Source organism: Periplaneta americana, chromosome 9 (assembly GCF_040183065.1).
Source record: "Periplaneta americana isolate PAMFEO1 chromosome 9, P.americana_PAMFEO1_priV1, whole genome shotgun sequence".
NCBI lineage: Eukaryota > Metazoa > Arthropoda > Insecta > Blattodea > Blattidae > Periplaneta > Periplaneta americana.
Window position 1 is genome coordinate 171,702,897 of NC_091125.1, and position 22,660 is coordinate 171,725,556.

Sequence of the window (22,660 nt, forward strand, 5' to 3'; positions counted from 1 at the left end):
AAGACATGAACAGAATCAAAGCAACGGAAATGAAATTTTTCAGGAGGACAGCAGGATATACTCTTTGAGACCGAAAAAGGAATGAAGAAATTTTAGAACAATTAGAAGTAGAGTCAGTAGAAGAAAAAATCAGCAGATACAAATTCAATTGGCTATATCATGTCAGAAGAATGGAAAATTCAAGAATCCCAAAAATTATGATGCAGTATAAACCTAGAGGACATCGTCGACCAGGAAGACCTTTTAGAAGACTGCTAGATGGGGACGAAACAGGTCTACAGAGGCCTAATTCGTGAAGGATGATGATGATGATGATGATGACGTTGGACTGTCCACAAAGTCCTTCATAAGAATGTGAGCCTGTATATATACAAAGTTCAGGTAGTGCAAACTCTTCAGCCAGATGTTCGTGCACACTGCACATCATTTTCTGTCGACATGCTGGCTACAATTGACGTCATACACAAGTTTCCAACATCGACGAACTGAAACAAAGAATTGAGGAAGCCATTGATGTTCAGATTCTCCGGTGAACATGGCAGGAAACTGAGTGCCGGCTTGATGTGCTATGTACAACAAACAGAGTACATGTAGAGGTCTATTGATTTTGCCAGTTAACATGCAGAAAACCGCATCCAGATATCTTATCTCAATAATCTGTTACTTACATCTGAAGTTGCAAAGGATACATGTGGACACTCTGTATATTTTTTTCGTCTAATGACGGTTACTTGACAGTTTGTTATTCACCCACAAAAAGCCAGACTCGTGTAATTTATAACACTATGAGAGGCATTTTATATAAAAATATGGGCAAATGAAGAAAAAACTATGGCAAGAAGTACTGGTAAAAATTCCTTCAGATGTAAACTGGAGGTAAATTGTAAAATTATCGAAGAAATAATAAATTCCGCGTATAAAGGGGCGGAAATAACAAAGTAATACATCAAGTCCTTAAAGCAGCTACAAAAGATGATGCTTTAATGACACAACTTGATAAAACATGTATTTTGCAAAGAAACTAAAAGGAAAGTTCATAAATCACTCAGGAGAACAGTTTTAAATTATTCTGTGGAAAGAACAGAAAAACTGAACAAACTAGACTGAATTTGAAGTCAGATTCAGCCAACAGATGCAGAATTCCTATTCATCAACAGAGTCGACTATCATCAAACATTTGAATTGGTATTATACTGTAGGCCATCTTCGATAAAAGTGAAGAATGAGTTCTGTACAAACATTTTAAATCTCTTTAGTAAAATGGCAAATAATTCTTGTACCGAGGTACTGTGCCTGGAATGTATGCAAAATATACTATACTACGAGACCTTGTATCCTTTGCTCGGAAGGAATTTTGGAACTTTATTTTAGATAATACAAACTTATTATTACTAAATACTCTCTAAATACAAGTCATATTATAAATAAAGAAACACAAACAGACCGAGCAACTTGGCTCAGACAGTAGCGTTTGAGACGTGCATTCGGGAGAGACTGGATTTAAAAAAACCCGTGGCCGACCAATCTGACTGGGGTTTTTCCCCGCTTCTCTCAGTTACAACATGCAAAGGCTACATTGAAAATTCACATACCATCATTTATCATCGCCTCAATCACTAATTATATATACATTAATCGAAATCTAAACCAGTTACATGAACACAAGTCATCTAAAAAACACAACAGAAATAGGAAGTCAGAAATTATATATATATATATATATATATATATATATATATATATATATATATATATATCTCCAGAGATCCCATACACGATACAGCCACAGATATTTAGAGATACACTTAAGAAAAAAACGTATCATGGTTATAAAAGAGGTTCACTTACTAATTCACGGCAATTATCTTCTCTATGCTACTACCCCCGGATGGCAAGTGGCCTACTTTCGCTAGATGGAAAGTGACATAATTTCGCTGGATAGCAAGTGACCTACTTTCGCTGGATGGCAAGTGACCTATTTTCGCTGCCTAGCAAGTGACCTACTTTCCCTGGATGGCAAGTGACTACTTTCGCTGGATAGCAAGTGACGTACTTCCGCTAGATGGCAAGTGACTTACTATTCCTTGATGGCAAGTGACCAACTTTCCCTGGACGGAAGTGAGCTACATTCCCGGGATGACAAGTGACCTACTTTCTTTTGAAGGCATGTGACCTACATTCGGTGGATGGCAAGTGACCTACTTTCGCCCGATGAAAAGTGACCTAATTTCTGTTGATAGCAAGTGACCTACTTTCGCTGGATGGCAAGCAACCTACTTTCGCTGGATGGCAAATGACCTACTTTCGCTGGATGGCAAGTGACCTTTTTTCGCTGGATGGCAGGTGACCTACTTTGCCTTAATGGAAAGTCACCTACTTTCCCTGAATGGCAGGTGACCTATTTTCCCTGGATGGCAAGTGACCTAATTTCGCTGGATGGCAAGTGACCTACTTTCGCTGGATGGAAAGTGACCTACTTCCGCTGGATCGCGGGAGATCTACTTTCCCTGGATGGCAAGTGAAATACTTTCCCTGGATGGGAAATGACCTACTTACCGAAAATGGCAGGTGATCTACTTTCCCTTGATGGCAAGTGACCTACTTTCCCTGGATGGCAAGTGATCTACTTTCCCTGGATGGCAGGTGACCTACTTTCCCTGGATGGCAGGTGACCTACTTTCCCTGGATGGCCGGTGACCTACTTTCGCTGGATAGCAAGTGATTTACTTTCGCTGAATGGCAGGTGACCTGCTTTCGCTGGATAGCAGGTGACCTACTTTCGCTGGATAGCAGGTGACCTACTTTCGCTGGATAGCAGGTGACCTACTTTCGCTGGATAGCAAGTGATCTACTTTCCCTGGATAACATGTGACCTATTTTCCTTGGATGGCAAGTGACCTACTTTCGCTGGATGGCAGGTGACCTACTTTTTCCTGGATGGCAAGTGACCTACTTTCCCTGGATGGCAAGTGACCTACTTTCGCTGGATGGCTAGTGACCTACTTTCCCTGGATGGCAAGTGACCCACTTTCCCTGGATGGCAAGTGACCTACTTTCACTGGATGGCTAGTGACCTACTTTCCCTGGATGGCAGGTGACCTACTTTCCCTGGATGGCAGGTGACCTACTTTCCCTGGATGGCAGGTGACCTACTTTCCCTGGATGGCAGGTGACCTACTTTCCCTGGATGGCAGGTGACCTACTTTCCCTGGATGGCAGGTGACCTACTTTCCCTGGATGGCAGGTGACCTACTTTCCCTGGATGGCAGGTGACCTACTTTCCCTGGATGCAAGGTGACCTACTTTCCCTGGATGGCAGGTGACCTACTTTCCCTGGATGGCAGGTGGCCTACTTTCCCTGGATGGCAGGTGACCTACTTTCCCTGGATGGCAGGCGACCTACTTTCCCTGGATGGCAAGTGACCTACTTTCCCTGGATGGCAAGTGACCTACTTTCCCTGGATGGCAGGTGACCTACTTTCCCTGGATGGTAGGTGACCTACTTTCCCTGGATGGCAGGTGACCTACTTTCCCTGGATGGCAGGTGACCTACTTTCCCTGGATGGCAAGTGACCTACTTTCCCTGGATGGCAAGTGACCTACTTTCCCTGGATGGCAAGTGACCTACTTTCCCTGGATGGCAGGTGACCTACTTTCCCTGGATGGCAAGTGACCTACTTTCCCTGGATGGCAGGTGACCTACTTTCCCTGGATGGCAAGTGACCTACTTTCCCTGGATGGCAAGTGACCTACTTTCCCTGGATGGCAGGTGACCTACTTTCCCTGGATGGCTAGTGACCTAATTTCCCTGGATGGCAAGTGACCTACTTTCCCTGGATGGCAAGTGACCTACTTTCGCTGGATGGCTAGTGACCTACTTTCCCTGGATGGCAAGTGACCTACTTTCCCTGGATGGCTAGTGACCTACTTTCCCTGGATGGCAGGTGACCTACTTTCCCTGGATGGCAGGTAACCTACTTTCCCTGGATGGCAAGTGACCTACTTTCCCTGGATGGCAGGTGACCTACTTTCCCTGGATGGCAGGTGACCTACTTTCCCTGGATGGCAGGTGACCTACTTTCCCTGGATGGCAAGTGACCTACTTTCCCTGGATGGCAAGTGACCTACTTTCCCTGGATGGCAGGTGACCTACTTTCCCTGGATGGCAGGTGACCTACTTTCCCTGGATGGCAGGTGACCTACTTTCCCTGGATGGCAAGTGACCTACTTTCCCTGGATGGCAGGTGACCTACTTTCCCTGGATGGCAAGTGACCTACTTTCCCTGGATGGCAGGTGACCTACTTTCCCTGGATGGCAAGTGACCTACTTTCCCTGGATGGCAGGTGACCTACTTTCCCTGGATGGCAGGTGACCTACTTTCCCTGGATGGCAGGTGACCTACTTTCCCTGGATGGCAAGTGACCTACTTTCCCTAGATGGCAAGTGACCTACTTTCCCTGGATGGCAAGTGACCTACTTTCCCTGGATGACAGGTGACCTACTTTCCCTGGATGGCAAGTGACCTACTTTCCCTGGATGGCAGGTGACCTACTTTCCCTGGATGGCTAGTGACCTACTTTCCCTGGATGGCAAGTGACCTACTTTCCCTGGATGGCAAGTGACCTACTTTCCCTGGATGGCTAGTGACCTACTTTCCCTGGATGGCAAGTGACCTACTTTCCCTGGATGGCAAGTGACCTACTTTCCCTGGATGGCTAGTGACCCACTTTCCCTGGATGGCAGGTGACCCACTTTCCCTGGATGGCAAGTGACCTACTTTCCCTGGATGGCAGGTGACCTACTTTCCCTGGATGGCAGGTGACCTACTTTCCCTGGATGGCAGGTGACCTACTTTCCCTGGATGGCAAGTGCCCTACTTTCCCTGGATGGCAAGTGACCTACTTTCCCTGGATGGCAGGTGACCTACTTTCCCTGGATGGCAGGTGACCTACTTTCCCTGGATGGCAGGTGACCTACTTTCCCTGGATGGCAAGTGACCTACTTTCCCTGGATGGCAAGTGACCTACTTTCCCTGGATGGCAAGTGACCTACTTTCCCTGGATGGCAGGTGACCTACTTTCCCTGGATGGCAGGTGACCTACTTTCCCTGGATGGCAGGTGACCTACTTTCCCTGGATGGCAGGTGACCTACTTTCCCTGGATGGCAAGTGACCTACTTTCCCTGGATGGCAAGTGATCTACTTTCCCTGGATGGCAGGTGACCTACTTTCCCTGGATGGCAGGTGACCTACTTTCCCTGGATGGCCGGTGACCTACTTTCCCTGGATGGCAAGTGACCTACTTTCCCTGGATGGCAAGTGACCTACTTTCCCTGGATGGCAAGTGACCTACTTTCCCTGGATGGCAAGTGACCTACTTTCCCTAGTTGGCAGGTAACCTACTTTCCCTGGATGGCAAGTGACCTACTTTCCCTGGATGGCAGGTGACCTACTTTCCCTGGATGGCAAGTGACCTACTTTCCCTGGATGGCAAGTGACCTACTTTCCCTGGATGGCAGGTGACCTACTTTCCCTGGATGGCAGGTGACCTACTTTCCCTGGATGGCAGGTGACCTACTTTCCCTGGATGGCAGGTGACCTACTTTCCCTGGATGGCAGGTGACCTACTTTCCCTGGATGGCAAGTGACCTACTTTCCCTGGATGGCAGGTGACCTACTTTCCCTGGATGGCAGGTGACCTACTTTCCCTGGATGGCAAGTGACCTACTTTCGCTGGATGGCTAGTGACCTACTTTCCCTGGATGGCAAGTGACCTACTTTCCCTGGATGGCAAGTGACCTACTTTCCCTGGATGGCAGGTGACCTACTTTCCCTGGATGGCAGGTGACCTACTTTCCCTGGATGGCAGGTGACCTACTTTCCCTGGATGGCAGGTGACCTACTTTCCCTGGATGGCAAGTGACCTACTTTCGCTGGATGGCAAGTGACCTACTTTCGCTGGATGGCAAGTGACCTACTTTCGCTGGATGGCAAGTGACCTACTTTCCCTGGATGGCTAGTGACCTACTTTCCCTGGATGGCAAGTGACCTACTTTCCCTGGATGGCTAGTGACCTACTTTCGCTGGATGGCAAGTGACCTACTTTCGCTGGATGGCTAGTGACCTACTTTCGCTGGCTGGCAAGTGACCTACTTTCGCTGGATGGCTAGTGACCTACTTTCGCTGGATGGCAAGTGACCTACTTTCGCTGGATGGCTAGTGACCTACTTTCGCTGGATGGCAAGTGACCTACTTTCGCTGGATGGCTAGTAACCTACTTTCGCTGGATGGCAAGTGACCTACTTTCCCTGGATGGCTAGTGACCTACTTTCCCTGGATGGCAAGTGACCTACTTTCCCTGGATGGCAGGTGACCTACTTTCCATGGATGGCACGTGACCTACTTTCCCTGGATGGCAAGTGACCTACTTTCCCTGGATGGCTAGTGACCTACTTTCCCTGGATGGCAAGTGACCTACTTTCCCTGGATGGCTAGTGACCTACTTTCCCTGGATGGCAAGTGACCTACTTTCGCTGGATGGCTAGTGACCTACTTTCCCTGGATGGCAAGTGACCTACTTTCCCCGGATGGCTAGTGACCTACTTTCCCTGGATGGCAAGTGACCTACTTTCGCTGGATGGCTAGTGACCTACTTTCCCTGGATGGCAAGTGACCTACTTTCGCTGGATGGCAAGTGACCTACTTTCGCTGGATGGCTAGTGACCTACTTTCCCTGGATGGCAAGTGACCTACTTTCCCTGGATGGCAAGTGACCTACTTTCCCTGGATGGCTAGTGACCTACTTTCCCTGGATGGCAAGTGACCTACTTTCGCTGGATGGCTAGTGACCTACTTTCCCTGGATGGCAAGTGACCTACTTTCGCTGGATGGCTAGTGACCTACTTTCCCTGGATGGCTAGTGACCTACTTTCCCTGGATGGCTAGTGACCTACTTTCCATGGATGGCAAGTGACCTACTTTCGCTGGATGGCAAGTGACCTACTTTCCCTGGATGGCAAGTGACCTACTTTCGCTGGATGGCTAGTGACCTACTTTCCCTGGATGGCAAGTGACCTACTTTCGCTGGATGGCCAGTGACCTACTTTCCCTGGATGGCAAGTGACCTACTTTCCCTGGATGGCTAGTGACCTACTTTCCCTGGATGGCAAGTGACCTACTTTCGCTGGATGGCTAGTGACCTACTTTCCCTGGATAGCAAGTGACCTACTTTCCCTGGATGGCAAGTGACCTACTTTCCCTGGATGGCAAGTGACCTACTTTCCCTGGATGGCAAGTGACCTACTTTCCCTGGATGGCTAGTGACCTACTTTCCCTGGATGGCAAGTGACCTACTTTCGCTGGATGGCTAGTGACCTACTTTCCCTGGATGGCAAGTGACCTACTTTCGCTGGATGGCAAGTGACCTACTTTCGGTGGATGGCAGGTGACCTACTTTCCCTGGATGGCAAGTGACCCACTTTCGCTGGATGGCAAATGATCTACTTTCCCTGGATGGCAAGTGAGCTACTTTCGCTGGATAGCAAGTGACTTACTTCCACTAGATGGCAATTATTTTCTGAACACTAATGATCAAATACTTTATATTTTAGCAGGTGATTAGACAATTTGATGAAAGCTGGTGAAACAGGCCACGTGATTTAACCTGGGTAGATTCATTCTGATGAAAGGCATACCAGAGATATTTATTGTGCCTGTTTTGAGTTCATTTCGGGGGGAGAAATTAAAACATTTTATAATTAAAATAAACATATTAAACTTTTTTAAAATAATTGCTATGCCAGCGTTTCTTTATGGTATTGAGAGCTAAGCACTGGCAAAAGATCGAGCGTGAAGAATTTTATTTATTGCATGAAGTGAAGTGGAGTACATAAAGTACATTGATGGATGAGATAAATAAATAATTTAAGAAAGAAAATGAAAGTAGAAAGATTAGTCAAAACAACAAAACAGTATCAGACAAAATGGAGAGAATATGAGAACAAATGCCAGAAACACGGATCATAAAACCTGTTTCACAGCAAGTCTATGACTCCTATGATCCAAGAAGAAATGGTGAGATCAATTTTGTAAGGGGCTAGAACAAACAACAGGCTTTTCACTGTTCCTATTCTTATTACTATTATCAGGTCACATTGTCACTCAATTGTACCAACACCGATTTCACATTTCTGATAATCCTACTTGCCTGTAGTGTAATAATCATGATGAAGATCTGGAACACATTCCTCTACAGGGTGTTTAAAAAATACGGGGCATAATTTCAGGTATGTATTTCCCTCATGTAGACAATCAAAATGGTTCATTACAACATGTGTCCGGAAATGCTTTATTTCCGAGTTATGGCCTTCACAACATTGAAATTCACCGGAACGTTTTTCTTTCCGCAGGTCGTTACTGTCAAAGGAGACATTAAGAGGGCACTCTGACAGTTCATTCCGAGGCGAAGGTTACAATCAGTGTTGTGTAGGCATTAGACTGTGCGACATATATTCAAATCAAGAGCTGGCAGAGATAGACTTCATGTACGTTAAGGCGGATGGCAATGCTGCGCTGGCTCGTCGTTTTTACCAGGAGAGGTACCCACAGCGACAATGTCCAAATCGGAAGACATTTGAACGTCTCGATTACCGTCTGTGCGAGTATGGAAAATTTAACTCTCCTGGTTTGGGAAGGGGACAACCAAGATCTACAACTCCAGAAGTACAGGAGGAGATTCTGGAGCTTCTATCAACACACGAAGGGTAGCGTTGCAAGTCAATGTTTCTCATACAACTGTCTGGAGACTGTTGAAAGAGTATCAATTGTATCCTTATCATTTCAATGTTGTGAAGGCCATAACTCGGAAATGAAGCATTTCCGGACACATGTTGTAATGAACTATTTTGATTGTCTACATGTGGAAAATACATACCTGAAATTATGCCCCGTATTTTTTAAACACCCCGTATATTGTCCATCCATAAACCACAGAAGTAAATTAAAATCATCAGTACCAGTTGCAGAAGACACAGCCCTGCAGTATATATTGACTACACCCCAACTCTGGCTACTAGCAACAGGCATCTATAATGAACACCGATCAAAATACCCCTCATTTCTCGTGAAAAACAACAACTGAATAGACTACAGTGGACTATATGGACTTTATGTTGTCAGTAAACAGCTGAATACGTTATTATCATTAGTATTGCTAATATTATCATTATTATTATCATTGTGATTATTATTATCATCATCATTGTTATGATTGGTCTTGTTCCTTGTTTTTGTTATACCACCACTGCCGCTGCCATCCCCACTACTAATAGCAGTATTGAACTTACCTGTTTTTTAATCATCCAATCAGGTTCGGAGGTTTTGTCAGTCTTAAGATTATAAATCCATTCTGAAAAAAGAAAAGAAAACATTATAAGGTCATTCAAAAGTCATTTTAAAATTTAAAGAGTTATAAATTATTTATGTGATGTAGAAAAAATATAAATGATTGTGTTGGGCAAACAATTTGTTACTTTTTGCATTTCCATAATTACATACCATTTTGTTGATTAAAACATTAAGGATTTCATTAGTTCTACTACAAGAATTTTTAAGTTTCAAGTGATGGGTCTATCATTAAATGTTAGGATATACAGCTGGTCCAATGCTATTATGACACCAAGATTAATCTTTCTCAAGGTCTGAGAAAATTTGGAACACTTAACAATTTAAAAAAAGGCTCATGTTCCATTCGTAATACATAGGTTGGATAAAAAGTTACGGCAACACTACTGTCATGTGACGATGGTGCGTTTGAGAGCTGCCAGCTGTGTGGACATGAACAAGGACTGTTAGATGAATTAGTGCAGCCAGCGGTGACAGTACTCTGTCAATCTACTGCAGTGTGTAGAACGCTGACTTTCATAGAGATAGTGCGAGCGCCCTAAGACCATGTTTACAAAACTAGAGCAACGTTCCTGGATCAAAATTGAAGTGACACGAGGTCGTAGTGCACAAGAATGTTTTCAGGGACCGCGTGAAGTATGTGCCGATGCAGCGTTGCCATATCGGACATTGGCACGATGGGTTAAATCGTTCCGGGAAGGCAGGGATGCCGTTCAGGACAACCTCTGTACAGGACGAACCCGTGTGGAGGACAACACAGTTCAACTCCTTGCTTCCCTGTTGGATGCTAATCGCCGATGGACTGCGCGTAGTTAGCAGCGGAAGTCAGAGTATGTCACAAAACTGTGCTCCACATTCTGCAAGACATTCTGGGTTACCGCAAAATTACAGCGCGTTGGATACCCCATGAAATTTCCAAGGTTTAACAATGGCACCGCTATGCAGTCGCACAGGCCTTGTTGGACCGGTACCAAAGGAAAGATGACGACTTTCTTGGACGAATCGTCGCTATGGACGAAACCTGGGCTCACTCATACAAACCAACCAAACTTGAAACGTCAATCAAATGAATGGAAGCATCCAGGTTCTTCATGTCCGAAGAAAGTGCGCCCTACACAAAGTGCTGTGAAGGAGATGTTCATTGTGGCGTATGACATTGATGGTGTAATACTGCACCACGCTGTACCTCCAAGGCAGACGGCAAATGCGGACTGCTACTGCAGGTTCCTGCAGCACCATCTTCGTCCAGCGCTCAGGAGAAAACGACGACACTTGGTGGAACAGAACCCCATCATTCTTCATGATAATGCAAGGAGTCACACTGCTGCTGCTGTCAAGGACCTCTTGCGGCACTGGTAATGGGAGATTCTGGAACATCCACCGTACTCACCCGATATGAGTCCATGCGATTACGATTTTTTCACCAAAGTGAAAGAACCACTGCAAGGGACCTGGTACAATACCAGAGATGAACTTATCCGTGCTATAGGGCGGTCAATATGGAATATCAACAAAGATGGATGCGCTGATGGTGTACGACGCCTTCCAAACATTTGGCAAAAGGTAATAAATAAGGGGGGCGACTATATAGAAGGTACGTAAATGTTGTACCCCTGTGAATAAAGCCATGTCAGAAATATCGAACTGTTGCCATTACTTTTTATCCAACCTTAGTAATTAGGAGGTTGAGGTTAGAGGAAACGAATTCTGTTGCTGTTAAGAAGAAATCTGGGAGACCAAAGGTGACCAATGATATCACTGCTGCTGACATGTACCTAATGAAATAAGTACAACTTATTACGGAATTAGTAGTGTTAGCCAGATGTCAAGACATCTTCAAATGAGTTATGATCAGTTTGGAGAATCTAAGAAAACATCTTAGTTTGCATATGCATAAACTAAAACTAGCGTTTGCACTCACTCAAGGAAAGTGACAAGCAGAAATGATGATGGTAATGATGATGGTGATGATTATGATGACGGTGGTGATGATTTTGATGGTGATGATTATGGTTTTAATTATGGTTTATTTAACAACGCTCGCAACTGCAGAGGTTATATCAGCGTTGCTGGTGCGCCAGAATTTTGTCGTACAGGAGTTCTTTTACATGTCAGTAACTCTACTGACATGAGCCTGTCGCATTTAAACACACTTAAATGCCATCGACCTGGGACGGCATCGAACCTGCAACCTTGAGCATAGAAGGCCAGCGCTATATCAACTACGCTATCCAGGCCGACTTGATGATGGTGATGATGATGATGATGATGGTGGTGATTATGATGACGGTGGTGAGGATTTTGATGGTGATGATTATGGTTTTAATTATGGTTTATTTAACAACGCTTGCAACTGCAGATGTTATATCAGCGTTGCCGGTGCGCCATAATTTTGTCGCACAGGAGTTCTTTTACATGCCAGTAAATCTACTGACATGAGCCTGTCGCATTTAAACACACTTAAATGCATCGACCTGGGACGGGATCGAACCCGCAACCTTGAGCATAGAGGCTAGCACTATATTAACTACGCTACCCAGGCCGACTTGATGTTGATGATGGTGGTGATGATGAACGTTTCGAAAAGATATACTTACGTCCTTCAGTGACCTTGGAGATGCTACTCAGCAAGAACTCTTTGTCCTTAGCCTCCAATACCAACATCTCCCTCAGAAGACGCACCATACTCATGTGTGCATTTGATGTAGCTCGCAGATAGTACACCCCGACACTGAAACAAAGACATCAGAGACAGTGTTGCCAAGTCAGCGCTTTTGTAGGTAAATCTGGTGTTTTCAGAACTATGGTCAGCTACAGAATTTTACCGTCAGCAGCTAGCTATTTATTTGGCGTTTTTTGATGATTCTGGCAGAAGGAGACGATATTTTTTTTTTTCTATAAAAATATAATTGTTTTTATATGTACTTTCGGACAACAATATTAGTTAATCATAAACCAGAGTTTAATATGGTATTATCACAACTTTTCATTGTACGAATATAAAATATCAACTTTTATGTTAACTCAATTTGGTACAACCACGTCCATTTCCTGCCTCATCCATTGTTGTACAAATAAGGTATGCCACATTTGTTACACTCTTAGTCTAATCACAGTCTAGTATATACAGTCACGAAGCTTAATACTTACTAAATATGCAAACACAGGCAGTTGAAATATGCATCCATAGATAGTTGCTCACCACCAGGATCGCTACTATCGCCTCATCACAGACTCTTTCCCTAGCAGGCAATAAAATGTATTGTACTTTTGATATCGTGTTCTTTTGAAAAAATTAACACCTTCTTTCCACTATTGAAATATGAAATACATAAGGTTTATATATTATTTTCATAAAATATATATTATATTCTATAAACTCACCTTCCTGGATCTTTCAGAAAAAGGATAACTCTAACCTATTTTTCTTACAATTTATAGTACTACAAACGTCTCCTTGTCCCATATTATTATTCAAATTATTGTATTTTAGCCCTTTACATTTATTACAACCGATAACGAACATTTCACAGTTTACATAGCTTTTCACAAAAATGCGAAATACGGCACAGTCAATGCCTTTTCGATCTAGACCAGGCCGTAATGTTTGTTCGAGTTTTCTATTTCAGTGTATGCAGCTCAGTGAAATATTATATTATAACTTTACTGCTTATCATTGCTAAGCTTTATTTAATGTAATGTGTCCATAAGTTCCGTTTACTTCTTGTTGCATAATATGTTGCAGAAATAATTACAAAACTGTGTTATTTTAATGTGAAGAGAATTTTACATGTTAACAATCTGTTCGCGTCAACATTTCAAGTTTAGAATGGAAGCTATTTTGAGGTTTAATAAAAAAGAATTTATATTGTGATTTCAATTTAGCAAATCTACCTTCCTTAATGTTAGACAAAACATTTACCATGCCACTCCTATGAAATTAGTGTACGTACGATTGTGTTACTTCGTCTCTTAGGTAGTAGATAAATACAATAATTCAGTACTCAATTGTAGTATTAAAATAGAGACAAATTGAATATCCGGGTTATCATACATGACATTATGCTTAATTATAATGTATGATTACGAATTTAGGAATATAAGTTAAATATAGTAAACATAACCTATAATTTTCATATGAATGGCAAGGCATTAGAGATCACTAAATTTAGACAGAAAGGGGCAACTGGTACAGTAAACATAACCTATAATTTCAACATATCTAAATATCCATGCGGTGCTATTGAAAATTATTGAATCGTGCATAAATGAATGTACAAGAATTTCGCAGTATTTAATCGAAATAAAGGCAAGTATTACACATACGAACAACGTAATTTTCACACCATAAATAATATTACATTTTAACTCGCAAGTGAATTATGTCTGAAGTGTCTCATAATCATTGTTTTAAATTTTATTAATGGAATTACACTACATTTTAGAGAAACATATGGTTGAAACCATAGACAAATAAATAAAACGCCGCCCTTCGTCATCGGGTTAAGCGAGTCACATGGTCTGCCTTACGGCCTGTATTAGATCACGATGGATGTGGCACAGTCTATTGTTCCTAGTACTCACAGCGCTCCAAGCGGCTAGCAACTATCGCGAGATTTGCAAAAAAATCATCCCAAGCTTCGTGACTGTATATAGTAGACTGTGGTCTGATCATATACGCATTGTTTTTGAAATGAATTGATATATTTAATCATAAAGAGTAGATAATGAACTGAATTATTATTTTCATTTAAAACTTATATTATGATATATTATTTAATTTATCATTCCGCATTATAGTTTATGTAACACAGACATACTTAAAACTTAAAACCAGACTCATTATTGGCAGGCACGTCTCCAGCTCAGTGTGAAATCAGATTACGAACCGACTGGTGTGATTGTGAATGTGATAGTTTCCGAAGTGTCCAGTATATTCTTGAACTATTTCATTCAATTTTGAACAAATATGCCACGTATAACTTCATACATACAAAAGTTTAGAGATGTGTGAAAAAAACAATGAGTTGAAAGATTGGGTGAAAGAAGCTGCCGGTGATAGTTGGAAAGCTCGATGTAAATGGTGTAAGGTGATATATTGAATGCAAAATATTCAGATTTAATTGTCCATACGAATTTGCATAGAACATAGAGCCTACAAAGTGATACACACTTTCCATAATTTAGTCTACATTTTTATAAAATTCTCCGGTTCCTAAAACTGTATAGTTTGTATTTCAAATTTGGAAATGATGTGTTAAGAAAAATCTAGAGTTTTTCAACTACAATTTAGCGGTTTTTTTAAGCTTGTTCAGCGGTAAATGGAATTCTGAGTTGGCAACACTGATCATAGAGTCTATTTCTCCCTGCTGTGCAATTCAATATTCACCATCTTAATGTCCTCTGTCTAGGACAGATGTTACTGACATAGGTAGCACCATTAAGATAATGAAACGAAAATGTCACGAGAGGTAGAAGTACTGGGGAGATACTTGTTAATATTCACTATAAATCTTGTCCTGGGTTGAACCCCAGTCATCTACGTCTGACATAATCGATAACAACCTCTTTCTCCTCAAGATTAGACAGGAATAACTTAAGAGAAAGAAATAATGCCACAAAAAAAAAAGAAGAAAAAGAAATAAAATCTCGAGGTAGGCTGTATCGGACATAGTTGCAAGTCACTGATAGAATTGCCGATAAGGTAAACACCAGCAGTGACAATCAACATCTCTTTTTCCAGATACTCTGAAAACCAGTATATCTGAGCTTTGCTGGGATTCCTAGAGTAGCCATCTTGCACACATTGATAGTAAACATGTCAGTTGCTATAGTAACCATCGTGCTCTATTGTTTGCTCTCTGTTCCTTATACGTCCGCCCCCATTTACGCTGCATATGCCTCGACATTGTGAATTCCTTTCTTTACTCAACTTCATTCCGAATTTTTCCAATGTAACTTGTTGACTGCTGAGTATTGCTCAATTGAGATTGTAGCCTGGTTCATTACGAATTGTTTGACACTACTGTGAAAGTTCTATCTCTTCGCATTCTCGAGTTACATTGGCTTGGCTGCTGCATGATCCACCAATTCGTGACTCAACTTTCCCCCTTCTGCTAGATGACGTCACCTACTTCAACTCAACATCACGTTGGATACAACGATTCTTTGTCTATCATTCACCATTTACTTCATTGGAATATAGCGTGTAGTTGGGAAATACAAGAAGAAGTGGGTTGCATTTTTATGTGACAGTCTATTCTCAAGTTACTCTCCTGATATGTATGTTATGCCCCAGGGCTAAAGAGCGGCCTGTAGCATGATTTCCTGTGAAGTATTAAATTTGAAACAGGAACAGTGTCAGCAGAATACACGGTCTTAAGATGCTTAGCCAGCGTTATAGAATCTTGTTGGGCGTGTGGTAAATCACTGCCTACAATGAAAGTATTCTTACGCCACAGATCATTGCTGGACTAATCGCATTGGTCCAGTAGAACAAAGCATGCATTTTAATTGGTTAAAATTATATCACGCATTGTTCGAACTCTTTTCTTGCGCGTAGTCTCATTATAGCGACTTATCACTATAATGCACTGAATCAAATTAAATATAAGAGATGTTTGATTAAGACGACATTTGTAAGTACGTGAAATCAAAAGTGCTTTTAAGGCCATCTCACCTGGTGAATGGCGTGGTCGGCACCCCGGGTGGGAAACCGATAACGAAACATAAAAAGTGTTGGTGAGGAGATTCTGGAGGTCAGTTGAGGCAGTTTGTGAAGATTTCCAGAGAGTGTTAAACGAGAGACTTGGTAGCGGCATGGCGTCAGCCAATGAGATACCTTGTAAGTAATTCAACTTATATGTACATTGTGTAAATATTCATAATAATTCTAGTAGCATTTTATTCATGTGTAATACAGTCTAGACCTAAGTTCAGTAACCATGTAGTTTTCCTATAGTATCCTGAGAGCCCCAGCTCTTCCAGTAAAATAGTTTTCCATTGTTGAGTAAAATGGTGGCATCAGAAATCCTGATAAGTAGGAGCAGAAGTCGAACACAGTAACCATCCGGTTAGCAAACAGTGCGACCTAAGTGACGGTCGCACAACATGTAGTTCTACGTCAAAAAATAATAAGAAGGTTAAATAAAAAAAGATGATGAAGATGATGATGATTAAGGTGAAGAAGATAATGAAGATGAAGAACATGAAGATTATGATGGCGGTGAAGAAGATGATGATTAAGGTGAAGATGATGATGATGATGATGATAATGATGATGATGATGAATAAGGTGAAGAAGATAATGAAGATGATGATGATTAAGATGAAGATGATGGAGTTTAAGGTGAAGAAGATAATGAAGATGAAGAAGACGGACCTATATGCCCTTCCCCATATATTCCCCCTTTTCTAACAAACGACGTAATGTCCTAGTTCAGAACCTATAAATTGCCTATTAAATGTGCGAGGTCACTCATTTAGTCGCAATGCGAAAGGACAGGGAACCTTTCAATTTGCAGATTCAGAATTCATGGCGTTTCTCTGACGGCCTTCACCTGCCTTGTCAGATGACAGTCTTCTCGACTCCTGCACTGCGAAATGGCAAAGCCCCTTACAATGTGCGAGATAACACCTGCCATCCTAACGGCAAACAAACGAGTCTTCTCGACTCCTCCTGCACTGCGAAATGACACAGTTCATTTCAATGTGCAGATTTACACCAGCCATTTCTGCCTCGTCCCGTCCCGTGATCACTTTGATCACATTTCCGTCCCCTCGCGTATGTGGTACCTAAGAGGTTACGTCCATTTTCAGTTTCCCCTTCAAAATTTTCTAGAGCTCCTTCAGTGGAACAACGTAATCCGGAATGAGACAAGTGCCCAACTGGCTTGGAGCTCACATATTTAGTTTCTTACAGCCCCGAGACCCTTGCAAGGACGCGTTTTGTGTACCTTTTAAATTTTGTCCTCCCAATTCTCCTCTTTCAATTCAATCAATTCAATTAAAAAAATGATGAAGATGAAGTTTAAGATAAAGAAGATAATGAAGATGAAGAAGAAGATGATGATGATGATGATGATGATGATGATGATGATGATGATGATGATGATGCTAGTGGACATACCACATGGCCAGCAGGATCCCTGCAGTCACTCCAGGCTTGATGAGGAATCTGATAAACTGCACGAAGCCGTCATTTTCCTCATCCAGTTGGAACACGTCGAGTATCAGCTCGTATGGAAATGTGTATGTACGGAATGGACCACAGCTTGAAGCCTCCACCCTACTCAGTAATCAAGGACAACAGATCAGTAATCTTATTATCTTGCATAACATGCATCTTATACTTAGAAGTCAGATAGTATCTGCCATACATACTGTATGCATTTCATGTATTTGATAACAAGCTTATATAATATATAATAATAATAATAATGATAATATATATCATCATATTATGATGTGCGCAGATCGTTCTTCAAACAAAGAAAGAGCACTTCTCTAGATGAGATCAGACTTCCTGAACATATAAGGAAATTTCTTCTTCTACTCCTCCACCAACAATTATCCTTTAGAGAACCTCTAGTCTATTTAAAATCTGGCATTCTACTAGATGTATGAGATCACATTTTTCTGCTATTTTATTTTATCGAATGCAGTTTTTATATGGTTTGTAGTATTTACTTCTAATTGAGTGGCTTAAACAAACAAACAAAACAAAATGGAACAAACCAAACAAATAAATAAAATGATGAGTAGTCATTGGGTCATGACCACTGCAAAATGTGAATTGGTCACAGGTTAGTACAAGTGCTAAAATAGGTAGGTATGCCTTGGTCAAAGTGATACTACCTTTTCTTGGTTTGGCACTATTTCCCTTGTAGTGTTTTGGAATGTTTTCCCATTTTTTCACTCCAACTCTTTGATCGCACTTATTTAGGCACATTTCTTATCATGATTCTTTTAAAATCATGTTTAATAATGCTTTTGTTATTACAGTTTAAATCTTGTGCCCGTTTCTGTCAAAATATCTGCATTTTAGTTCTGTATAAACAAATATGAGAAGAAATCTATTCAGATCTTAGATGAAGTCTGAAAATCTACTACTTTATTCATCATCAATTCTATAGACGGTTCGATTCCCAGTCGGGGCAAGTTACCTGGTTGAGGTTTTTTCTGAGGTTTTCCCTCAACCCCATATGAGCAAACGCTGGGTAACTTTCGATGTTGGACCCCGGACTCATTTCACTGGCATTATCACCTTCATCTCATTCAGACGCTAAATAACCTAAGATGTTGATAAAGCGTCGTAACATAACCTACTAAAATAAAAAATAAATATAGACAGAGACCATAGAAACAGAAAAGTTAAATATTTGGTTGTGTTTACTCACTGCGTGATGATGTATCCTAGGAGGATGAGGACCACAAGGGTTGCTATGAATGACAACACAAGGAAGAGCGTTTGGGTCTGTGCGGCCCTCCAAGGTCTGCCTGAGGGCTTGCAGTTCTGGAGCACACCAAGCTGATGAAAACAGTGACCATTCTGTATTTTGCAATGAATGGCATAATAAGGGGGAACACAAAAAATAAAGAAAAATTAACATTTTCTTAAAATCCAATTTCTTATTATCTTACTGTAAATTTGTTTTCTTTGCTCCAGGATATCCCTAAATATGTGGAGTATGATTGGATCTCAAAAAGAGTTATGTAAGCATCTTTTATATTTGAAAAATAAATCAAACTTTCATTGGTACTGAAAAATTTGAAGTTTTTTAATACTCTTCCATTGTATTGTATTGTATTTATTAACATTCCATGGTATTCATACATGCTTACAGCTAGAATATGGAACAAGTCAAACAACTTAATACTATTATAAAGTCTTAATTTATAGTCACAGTCTAGATGAAATATATACAGACGAGGTTTATAATATAGTCTACTAGTACAACACAAAGTTTTAGTATCAATTTCATGAAGCGTTATTGAATATCATGAATTCACCTACAGAATAGAAGGCGTGATAAATTACTTACTTCTTTAATTTGGCCCATCTTATGTTTTGAGTTTCATTTTTTATAGCGACAGGGAGGCTATTAAAAATTTTTACTGCCATATAACGCACTCCTTTTTGATAGCACGAAAGACTTGCCGAGGGAGTATGAAAGTCATTTTTTGACGTGTATTTATGCTATGAACTGTTGAATTAGTTACAAAGTTTTCACGAGGAAGATTATTAATGAAAAGATATACTGACAAGCCATGGGCATTATTTGTAGTTTTTTTAAAATAGTCCTACACGATTCCCTAGATTTGGCACCTACTATTTTTCTAATTACTCTTTTTTTGTAATAGAAATATATTGTTACTATCTGTGGAATTTCCCCAGAATATTATTCCAAAACTCATTACCGAGTGGAAGTATGCAAAGTATATTGTTTTTAAGGTATTGATATTTACTATCTTTTGCATAGATCTAATAGCAAAACAAGCTGAATTTAGTTTGGGGGTAATTTCTTTAATATGATTTTTCCAATTTAACACATTATCGATTTTTAAGTCAAGAAATTTGGTTGTTGTTGTTTCTAATAGGGATCTATTATTAATTATTGCGCTAGAAATTTGCGAGGTTGAATTTGGACAGGATTTAAATTGAATTATGTTAATTTTGTTACAATTTAATACCAATTTATTGACTGAGAACCAGTCACATATTTTGACGAGAATTTCCTCTGTTGAAGATTGGAATGTGTTGGAGTTATTGGCTGTAATTACTATACTTGTGTCATCTGCAAATAATATGGGATGACCTACATCTTTTATTAGGGGGGAAAGATAATTTATAAACACTAAAGAAAGTAGGGGACCTAATATTGATCCTTGTCATTGCTTAGGCAGTTATACTGTCACTCTAAATTCCTTTGTTCAGAACCGAGTTATGTATTTCATTACTTTTAACCTTATACACAGGCAGTCTTACTAGTAAACTGTCTATAGTTTTTATACCAGATTTACGCAGAATTGGGACAGAAAACGTTACTAATAAACCATGCATAAGTGATGGATGTATAAACAGCCTGTAACTATACATAGGAATTGCTTTGCTATGGTCTGAGTCAGGTTACTTCATACCCTAAGGGTGAAACCTAACCATTTTTCCCCTATTACTGCATATGGTAGTGGATTGTGGTGATTTTCTAGTTTGCAGGTTGAATTTTCTTTTGCCAACTTCGTTTCGAATTTCGATACTGACAAATACTACAAATGGTAGTGATTTTGTAAATGTTATGTTGGCAGCTGAGACAGACGTTGTCAGTACTGGAGTTCCTTGAAATTAAAATTGTTCTAAATTTCTGAGCCGGTCATTGGAAGCTGGTGAAATTTGAACATATTAATAATTAATTAACATCAGTATTAATATTAATACATAATAGTTATTTTATGTGTGCGTTGTGGTTATAATTCAAGACTATAGTCAGGTAAGTGTAAATAAATATAACATACTTGGTTCTGATAATGCAGGAGCATAATTGATAGAAATACCATTTCACATTTTAATGAATTTCTTTCGTGTTTAGATTTTTATTACATTTTTTGTATTGACATGGAAGTCATTATTAAAAACCACGAATTTCTGACTTAGGCCTTTTTACTGCACACCATAGAATTGCATTAAAAGTTTTATTTAAAGGTTTTCCTCACTATCATTTTCGTTTCTTTCACTACATCAAAAGTTATTTACTAATTATATTTTATTATATTGCTACTTTATGATTACACGTATGAAAGACAGGCACTTACCTTTTTAATATAAAATGTGATGAACATCTTGAGAATAATGATAAATGCCAACAATGGACTGAAGTAGAATCCAACAAAGAACAACGTCTGATTGTAGATGAGGTTGAGAGTGTTCCTGGCGATATCGAACTCAGGCACACCAATCTTCTTCCATATGGACCTACAGCACATTGAATCATCATCAACTGCAGGAAATCTTACAAATCGTACAGATATCTTATAACTGCATATTGAGAAGTACCTCTTTTAAGGAGAGGGGATGGTGAAATTTCTAATTTTTTTTTTTTTTTTTTTTGTATTTGTGTAATACTTTCAATTTTTTTTGGTATGTCACAGTTAAGTGAAACCTTACATCCACTGCCAAAAGTGTTTAAAAATTAAAGGGGGACCCAAATTTAACAAAAAACCCCCCTAGCATAGGCATTTACTAAAATTGATATAACTCAGTTGGTTTTTAAAATATTCACAAAACTCTTTCAGCATTTTACTCACAAAAAAAAAAAAAAAAAAAAAAAAAACAATGTACCAACTATTTGGTTTAGATCTTTTTTTGTATTTCACCTGGGTACAATAATAGAAAAAAAAAAAATCAAACTTGCAGCAAATCAACAAACAACAACATACCATTTAAAATCCCAGCATGCAAGCAATTTAAAAATGACTACTAATGTGTTCTGAACATGATCAAATTCTCAACACACAGATCAATTTCAGAACACACACACTATTTGACACAACTCTTCATCACACGAACGCACCCACACAACAGGCAGTGAAGTTGAGATAGCGCCAAGATCTAGTAGGCTCTGAGGATGGTGTCGAATAGCACCGAAACAGCTGTAAGCCGCACATGCTTACATAATTAACACGAGTAAGATCGCCATTTAATCAATTATTAATATAAAGTTACACTTACTTGTAAATTCTGTACCGAATAAATTCTGCAACAGATGTACCCACAACTGCCAGCAGAAAATCAATAATCACCAAGCGATATATTTCCTGACCCAATGAGGTCTCCCAGCACTGAAAAGAATAGTATCACGTCTTGTACTATGAGATTTACAGAAATAAATATAATATAACAATATTAATAATAATAATAATAATAATAATAATAATAATAATAATAATAATAATAATACTGTAAATTAGGAAATAATACATTTTCAGAATTAGTTTGAACTGGGTCTTCTTCACTGCTGACAGAACATAACAATAACAAATTTCAAACATCAGAGCTATCTTCATTTTCAGATAAAAAGAAAGGCCAAACTAGCGCTGAGGTAGTTACCTTCATACTCCACTTATATATCTTGCATATAGGAATCTGTGACAGGTTAGGTCTGGTTAGAGTTTATTATTATTATACCTTGCATATATGATCGACTGCATCTCCACAAAAAATCCCTTATAAATTCACTTTCACTTTCGAAATCACTGGAACTAC

At 40.2% G+C, this 22,660-nt stretch overlaps 1 protein-coding gene across 3 annotated transcripts in view; it reads right to left on the reverse strand.

Annotated features, from left to right (window-relative positions):
* The window catches only part of LOC138706743 (transmembrane channel-like protein 7), an 86,308-nt gene that overhangs the window by 21,831 nt on the left and 41,817 nt on the right, over positions 1-22,660 (reverse strand). For all 3 annotated transcript variants that reach the window (XM_069836384.1, XM_069836382.1, XM_069836383.1), the window contains exons 14-19: positions 22,127-22,236; positions 21,211-21,370; positions 18,801-18,931; positions 17,531-17,689; positions 12,000-12,133; positions 9,345-9,406 (exon numbers count right to left, since the gene is read on the reverse strand). In XM_069836384.1, coding sequence (XP_069692485.1) covers positions 9,345-9,406; positions 12,000-12,133; positions 17,531-17,689; positions 18,801-18,931; positions 21,211-21,370; positions 22,127-22,236 — 756 coding nt within the window. The remainder of the gene's footprint in view (positions 1-9,344; positions 9,407-11,999; positions 12,134-17,530; positions 17,690-18,800; positions 18,932-21,210; positions 21,371-22,126; positions 22,237-22,660) is intronic.